General features: G+C 37.3%; 1 protein-coding gene across 4 annotated transcripts in view; it reads right to left on the reverse strand.

Annotated features, from left to right (window-relative positions):
• Positions 1–1,252: 1,252 nt before the first annotated feature.
• Positions 1,253–8,953, reverse strand: part of LOC108318148 (methylcytosine dioxygenase TET1) — a 107,303-nt gene continuing 99,602 nt past the window's right edge. For all 4 annotated transcript variants that reach the window (XM_037745868.1, XM_037745867.1, XM_037745866.1 and 1 more), the window contains one exon: positions 1,253–5,936. In XM_037745868.1, the coding sequence (XP_037601796.1) occupies positions 4,930–5,936 (1,007 nt within the window). In that variant the 3' untranslated portion in view covers positions 1,253–4,929. The remainder of the gene's footprint in view (positions 5,937–8,953) is intronic.

Raw genomic sequence — 8,953 nt, forward strand, 5'->3', positions numbered from 1 at the left:
GATGGAATTTTAGAGCTAGAAATATTAAATATTGCATACTATCAGGAGAAACAGGAACATACTTCAGGCTCTTAAAGAGAAGTGAAAACTAGGAGTAGCAAAATTAAGAATACCTTTGGATTACTTTAGAGAGTAAAATATATGCCTTTTGAAACAATGGTGTGTGATTGGAAACCCAGAAGAAACAAGGAACTTAAAAGTCTTCCATACACTGAAAGGTAGAGAATTAAAATTTGTAGCAAAATAATAATAAAATAAAATAAAATTTATAGCTATCAATGCAGACCAAAATAGTGATGATATCCTGCATAAAAGCCAGCTCTACCATCTCAGGAAGTAATAAAGGAAATCAGTTTATATTTTATATGTATAGGAAAAGCAAGAACATTGCCAGTCAAGCTCAATATATTCTAAGAAAACACACGAATTTAGCTTCTGATGAAAGACATACTGATTCTGACTTTCTGCACTGCATTCCAGAGCAATGCATAACATCATTTTCTAAAGCTGTTAAAAGTTAGCTCAACATGGATCACAGTTTGATTTGGATAAATCCAGACTCCTTCAGCAATCATGTATTGATTATAATCACTTGGTTAAGTGTGCCATACTAATGGTGTTGAAAGTAGTAAGTTCAATATACATATAGGCAAGTTTAGTATATGTGCTGCCGAAGCGAGCACTACATATGGGCAGCTTTAGAAGCTATGTGCAATAAAATAGTACTCCAATACATGTAGACAGCTACATCAAAATAAACTATGCTGCGACTTAACTGTGAGGCTAACTAGGCAAGGGGCATGAATGAACTCTATAATCATGGCTAGGTAGTATATACAGTGGAAATATACTTTCCTTAACTGTTTTAGTCATTCATGCCTTTATAACTTCTTGTATATGCTTAACACTAGATCCAGGGAAATTGAAAGCCTATAATGTATAAGGATTTGATACTTGTTTATTTATCAGTGATAAAATATCTTTTGGGTACGAAAATCAAGTTTCCCTACAGTTCTCAACACAAAGTGGCCTTCATCTGTTTACATTCTAATTATAATTTAACATTAAGATTTGCTCTCTGGACCCCAGTGATTGAGCTATATGACTTCTCAGGTGTCTTGCATTGCTATGAGCGGCCACTACTATATTAACTTATTCTGAAATTCTCTTGTCTCAAATTTCTATAAAAGATCAAAACTCACAGTTGTATTAAATCTAGATAAAAAAGATTTCCATGCATCAAGGTGTGAAATTGAAGGTAATAACTATATATTTATTGAAGGTTGCATACAGCCACTGATTTAGTTGGCACATGCAAAGGAAATGCCGTGCCCACTGTCAGTGGAAGTTTCATGCAATAAAGTCTTACCTATGTCCCAGATAAAGTCAATATAATTTGTTTTAAAAATTAGTTCAGGGTTATTTTCACACATGCTATTGTGAAATGATCAGTAGGAGTCCACTGTAATGTTAGAAAATAGGTTAGTCATATGAATTAAATCAGCAGCTTATTTACACAAGGGTATGCATTCAATTAAATACGTATTGAGGTTATGTTTTAAGTAAATTACTTATGGATCTCATCTAGTTGAAGTTCTAAATTTAATAAATGAAATTACATTATCAACATGCAGATTGAATAACAAAGATGTTGGACATTTATTTAAGATGTAAACATGTTGCAATAATTTGCCTACAGCTATCTATGCCTTTTCAAATAGCCTCACTTTCTGATAAGAATGTATTTCAATTATGTTTATGACCTGGTCTATTTGGTACTTTGTAGATGAATTGGAAGCAAGAGGTAGGTGAGACTGACAAGCAAAAGAAAAAAAAAAAGAAATTTCAACAATGGCTCAAGAGCCATTAGAAATGGAATTTTAGGCTGGGTAGAGTGGCTCATGCTTATAATTTTTGTACTTTAGGAGACTGAAGCAGGAGGATCACTTGAGGCCAGGAGTTTGAGATCAGCCTGGGCAACATAGCAAGACTCTGTCACTCCAAAAAAAAAAGACAAAGGAAATGGAATATCAAGGGGCAACATGATATTTTGTAGGATTCTGCAATACACAGGAGTTATTCCCTTATTAAAGTTGGTGAGTTTGTAGCATATTATGCACTGATTGGGCTAACTAGGAGGTCATGTATCAGTGAATTCAATGATCATACTATGAACAAATGCAGATTTAAAACCCAATTAGAGTGTTAAAGGTGATCATTACAGCAAAACATAATAGAGGGGTAGAAATAATGTTAGATGACCAGTTTTATGAGAAAATGTCATTTCAAACAAATTTATTTCCTTGCTTCATGAGAAAGAGCATTCTAAAAGCAGTGTAGCCAGCATACAATCACAATGCTGCAGAACATTGAATAAGCTTTTTAAAAAAATCACAGGGCAGAGAATGAGATGGTAAATTGCTAAAATTGGGAAAGAGAGTCCAACAAAATAGGAATCCAATTTGGTTCCCACAGTGGGGTGATCAGTTTAGGAAGTCCATTCATGATGTTAATTACAACAATGGAATGGAAACATTTCAGTTGATACTAGATATTTTCATATACTTGTTTTGGTAAACTGCAGCAAGTATCACAAATCCCAATAGTCCCCAAAATTAACATTGCTGTTTCAAGTTTAGATTGTTAAGAAACCTATTGAGAGACAGATAAATTTGAATTACTGCATACGTTACCATGGATTATTTTGAAGATAATCTGCTATTTATTTTTAAAATATTTCTGAGGGTAGTTTTTATTCTTCAAGTTTACTATGTCATAGGCGGTGATTCAAATAAAAATAAAAGTGACACTTAGATTTTTCAGGCATTCAATAAGTGTAGACCCGAAGAATGAATAGATGAGTGGATGCATAAAGAGCCATAAAGCTTTATCCATTAAATCTGGTGAAGAAATAATTTCTAGTGGGAGCTAAGGCCTAAAATCTAAAACATAATCTCGCAAGGGTGTATTCCTGATAGTATAATACTAGTAAATATCTCATTGAAGCAGCTGAAGCAATAAACAATCACTTATTTATATACTTATATGTATAAGAAACCTTAGGCTCACAAAAATATACATGTTTTAAAACAGAAATCTAAGGCACACAAAATACTAAAACAAGTCAATGAATTACCCTATTTTACATTTCAACAAGCAGAAATCTACTTGTACACGATGGTCTATCAATGGACATTTTTGTTATTTACAATCCCTTCATATTCCTTTACTTGGATTAGTCAAAAGCTCAAATCAGATACTTTGCACCATATATTATTTTAATAAGTTACAATGAGTTTTTCTTTAGAAAGCCTGCTGGAACTGTTTGCTTTTGCACCAAAATTGTAAGTGTTAGCGGTTGTGGTCTTCCTATGGCATTTCCAAGGGAGAAGCACCATTAGGTTTTCCATACTCCCCAGGAATCTGACACTTTGAATGTTATAGCACCTCTGCATTTTAACAGAATCAAGTATTTCATTGAAAGTTCTCCTTGTTCTAAACATGTTGTTTGGGTAATCCTTTTTGTTTTGCAATAAAATGAGTCAACAAAGTAATAGGAAAAAAAATGGGAAGACTAAAATAAACGTAATGCCTTTTTTCCTGTTACCTAGGTCATAGGCAATTATCAGAAAAGATGAGTTATCATTTTCCCAAATCTAATATGCTAAGATAAACAAATGAATTAGCTTTTAATGGACAAAGCCATGTTTATAGTACCATTCCTCTTGTTTGACTTGGGGTTGGGAAGGCATGTGATGATAGTAGGGAATTGGTTTTCAAAATATTTCAACAAGATTTTCTTTTCCTAATACTATATTAGACTTCAGTACAAATATCTGTCTACTTAATTTTTGTATTTTATCACCTTGAGATATTAGAAGCATTTGACTCTTGAAACCTATCCTGTCCCATCATCTCCTTTTGGAAATACCTCTAATGGATTATAATGAGAAAGGTAAGATGAAACTAAACTGAAGTTGTTCAACAAGTCAGAAGAGACCACTCTTACCTAGTTCCAAAGAAAATGTTAATCAATATTGGTGATATGCTTCCTAATTCCATAATTAACAACTTCTCATTATCTAAGTATTTTATATACTGCGACTTGCTAACATTTGAATGTGAAAGGACACAGTAAAAGAACACAAACCATATACATGATTAGAATACATACTGCAATTAACAAGATGGAACTCTACACAGCAAGGATAAATGATTTCTCTTGTATGCAAATATGCACAAACAATAGACAATAGGATTCTTATACTATATTATTTCAAGTTACTTTTAAAAATAGAAAGTGCTTTTAAAATATCTATTTACAATTTATGAACAGCCTCCAACCATTACTAACAACAATGATTTATTTTACACAGGAGAAATATTTTAAGAGAGAAAACATTTCATAAGTTTATTTCAAAAGAATATGCCAATTTTCTAGCAATGATTGGAAGATGTTGGAACAATGGCACCATGAAATAATAATTCAGCTTATTTTTAACTGTGTGGATGTGGTTAAGCACCAGAAGCTGTGTAGAGTTAACACTGTGTGTCTTGATTTTATATCATAGAACATGAACCTGTTAAAATCCTCTAAAAATGACTCTTGTTTCATAGTAAACTGACTTAATTGAAAGCACCAAACTGAGTGATTCTACCAAGGTTAATGCCTAACCAAAACATTTCTTTATGTATTTAAAACTATAAAACTTTTATTTTTGCTTAAAATGTGCACCTTCTACCAATTGTCAAAATATAGTCACAGTTAAGAATACCCACCCCGTTTGTTATTATTATTATTATTTTTTTTACCTCAGACTTGAAATGGGTGAGATGAAGATATAGTAAACGACAACATGACTTTCTTAAAACAGCACCTTGAAAAAATACACTGCACGAGCAAAGGCATTAAGAGGGGGAGAAAAGCCTTCAGACCCAATGGTTATAGGGCCCCGCAACGTGTGTGAGAGCATAAGGGGACACGGTGACAACATTGTCATGAGTTAATGTTAATGCTTTATGAGAAGGAATTTGGTTTAATTCGTTTGCTTCAGAGGACAGTTCCGGACCTTCATTAGCTGCCTGGTCTTTTTGCTCTGAGGCCTTCATTTTCTTATTCTTAGCTTCTTTAGCCTCAAACTTAATCTTGTTTAGTTCAAAACCATGTTGGGGCTTATTTAGGTTTTTGTGCTGGTAAAAGACAAGGGAGAGGCGGGTTGGATGATTACGGTTGGGGTGCTCAACAGGAGTGGTAGCGTGCAGCTCTCGCCGGGCACACTCAATCAAAACCGAGCCGTGGGCAGGTGCGATGGCCACCCCACCAATATTTGCATCCAAAAAGATGTGCTCACTGTCTGACCAGTACTCATCAATGTGGGGCAATTTCTCCTCAGCAGGTGACAAGGGGTCATCAGATAAGGGCTCGTCTGATAGAGGCTCATCTGCTTCAGAATGCTGCTCATCTTCTTCCATTGGAGAAGAGGCAAGGTCTTGGGGAGAGGTGAGGAAGGAGGGCTGCTCGTTTGGCTGATGAGACGTTAGCGGCTCAGTCACACCAGTGGGAGGCTCAGAATTAATAAGGGGTTCTGTCACAGGAGTAGACAGGGTGGGGAGAGGAGCAACTTCGCCAAGCTGTGAAATGCCAGGGCCTTCTGCAGCAGCTGCATTGGAACCGCTGAGTCTTCCCAAAGGCATCGTGCAGTGGGGAGTGCTGCTTCTTTCTGAAAACACGCACGAGGCTGTTGCGTCATTCTTCGATGGAGCTGGTGCAACTGATGCAGTCTTCGGGGACCAGGAAAAGCCTGGAGATGCCTCTTTCACTGGGTGAGAAGCAGATGGCATCAGCAAATAGGCTTTAGTGTTGTCTGAACTTTTTAAGATAAAATGGGGATCGGTTTCACTTTTTACTTCAGGTTGCATGGTCTCAGTTTTACTCCCTAAACAGAGGACACCAAAAGTGAAGAAAAATACAAATTACTTTTGGTAGGTGTTGTCTTTTAAAAAGTATTTTCAAAGATAAGTATAAAGAATTATGTAAGAAAACACTGATGTTGTGTTGGTCGAGTTTGTTCTGTTCATTTCAAATCATGCACACATGAATTAAAAATTTATGTAGTTTCGTATACTTTTTCATCTAATAATTTTCCTTAAAGAAATCTTCCTTTGGGAAAGAAGCATAAATAAGTGCAAAAATCTAGCCAAAAGGATGGATACTTATTGTTTGAAATAGTAAAATATTAGAATTGACCTAATTAGGTGTGAAGTAAATAATACAACTATATGTTGTAATATTGTGCAGGTATTATAATACAATGACATACAGCAATATCCAACTATTCAAAGAGATATTTAGATACATTTAAGACACTGTATGACCCTTTATTTTAAAAAGTAAAAATAAGTAATAGTTTATAAATATTTCTAGGTAACAAAAGCATCAGAACTGGCAAAGGCCAAGATTAGGCAGAGGGAAGTCAGGCAAAACGTAGCTGAACATAAAACTTTGTGACCCTCAAAAACTTAGTTTCCTTCTCACTAAGGAGGTAGATCATTACTCTCAAGATGTCAAGTATGTGTTATTTGCTTTGACATATCCACACAAATCTCACATGAAACAGAAACATTTTCCTTGAGGACATTCTCCCTATTACGAAGTTCTTCTTCTTTTATTTATTTACTTATTTTGGGATGAAGTCTCGCTCTTTTTGCCCATGCTGGAGAGCAATGGCTCGATCTCCGCTCACTGCGGCCTCCGCCTCCTGAGTTCAAGCAATTCTCCTGCCTCAGCCTCCCGAGTAGCCAGGATTACAGGTGCTTGCCACCACACCCAGCTAATTTTTTGTATTTTTAGTAGAGATGGGGTTTCACCATGTTGGTCAGGCTGGTCTCGAACTCCTAACCTCAGGCAATCCACTCGCCTCAGCCTCCCAAAGTGCTGAGGTTACAGGCATGAGCCACACACCTGGCCTCTTCTTATTTTTTTGAGATGGAATCTCACTCTGTTACCAGCCTGGAGTGCAGTGGCACAATCTCGGCTCACTGCAATCTCCGCCTCCCAGGTTCAAGCGACTCTCCTGGCTCTACAGGTGCACACAACCACATCCAGCTAATTTTTTGTATTTTAGCAGAGACGGGGTTTCACCATGTTGACCAGGATGGTCAACTCCTGACCTTGAGATCTGCCTGCCTCAGCTTCCCAAAGTGCTGGGATTACAGGCCTGAGCCTCTGTGCCTGGCCCCTGTTATAAAAAAATCTTTGGAAGTGGAAAACCAGCAAGTCTTAGGACCAAGAAAAGGTAAAGCAGCCATGTTTTAAAGTAATTAAAAATATAATAAATATTGATTAATTTCATTATTTTAAGAGACGGGGTTTTGCTATGCTGCCCGGGCTGGAGTGCAGTGGCTATTCACAGGCGAGATTCCACACTGATCAGCACGGGAGTTTTGACCTCCTCTCTTTCTGACCTGGGATGGTTCACCCCTCCTTAGGCAACCTGGTGGTCCCCCACTCCCAGGAGGTCACCATATTGATGCCAAACTTAGTGCAGACACCGATTGGCATAGTGCACTACAGCCCAGAACTCCTAGGCTCAAATGATTCACCCACCTCAGCCTCCCTAATAGCTGAGACTACAGGCACATGCCACCTGAAACATTGATTACTTTCAGAAGGTCTGCAGTTCTCCTCTCAGATTCTACAACCTGGAGCCACAGGAGTTCTCATTTCTTTTCTTTTCTTTTTTTTTTTTTTTTTTTGAGACGGAGTTTCACTCATGTTACCCAGGCTGGAGTGCAATGGCGCGATCTCGGCTCACCGCAACCTCCGCCTCCTGGGTTCAGGCAATTCTCCTGCCTCAACCTCCTCAGTAGCTGGGATTACAGGCACGCGCCACCATGCCCACCTAATGTTTTGTATTTTTAGTAGAGACGGGGTTTCACCATGTTGACCAGGATGGTCTCGATCTCTTGACCTCGTGATCCACCCGCCTCGGCCTCCCAAAGTGCTGGGATTACAGGCTTGAGCCACCGCGCCCGGCTAGGAGCTCTCATTTATAAAGATAAAGCACATATAAGACCCAGCAATGATACTTCAGGAAACCTCTGCTGTTATCAGTGGTAATATTATTATAGAAGTTAGGTTATCCACAGAAGGTAAATGATGGGAAGAAAAGACTAAATGACCAAGGGGTAGAATTACAAAAGAAAAGGATTTTATGGGCCAAGTATTGTACATATGCTTACAAATATCTGGGAATATACTATAAGAAAATAGCTGGACTGTGAGCCCTAGACAACAAAGGAAAACCTTGTCTCTATTTAAAAAACAAAATAGCTAAAAGATGACCTCCAAAAATGACTTGCATTTTAACCAGCATTTAGTCAGGATACTGTTGGGAAATGACAGAAGGATAAAAATGATCAATTGGCCTTTAGAACAGCATGGAACCAGATAGGTGACTCATAAAATTATCTAAGTTATCTGAAAAAGGAGCTATAAGCAAGAAGGAAATCATTCTCCCCCACATTTCTCAATATTTCTCTGCATTACATTTTTTTTTTTTTGAGATGGAGTTTTGCTCTTGTTGCCCAGGCTGGAGTGCAATGGCACTATCTCAGCTCCCTGCAACCTCTGCCTCCCAGTAGCTGGGATTAGAGGTGCCCAAGACTACGCCCAGCTAATTCTTGTATTTTGAGTAGAGACGAGGTTTCACTATGTTGGCCAGGCTGGTCTTGAACTTCTGACCTCAGGTGATCCACCCGCCTCAGCCTCCCAAAGTGCTGGGATTATAGGCCTGAGTCACCTTGTCCTGTTGTATTACATTTTTTTCAGCATTATATAAATACTTGCACTGTAATTCTACTCGTGTTATAAAAAGAACCTCTCATAAATATAAAAAATTAAAGAAGGTAAGGAACATAGTATAAAGTTAATTTTTTTTTTTTTTTTTTTTTT

Source organism: Cebus imitator, unplaced genomic scaffold, assembly GCF_001604975.1.
Source record: "Cebus imitator isolate Cc_AM_T3 unplaced genomic scaffold, Cebus_imitator-1.0 Scaffold215, whole genome shotgun sequence".
Taxonomy (NCBI): Eukaryota; Metazoa; Chordata; class Mammalia; order Primates; family Cebidae; genus Cebus; species Cebus imitator.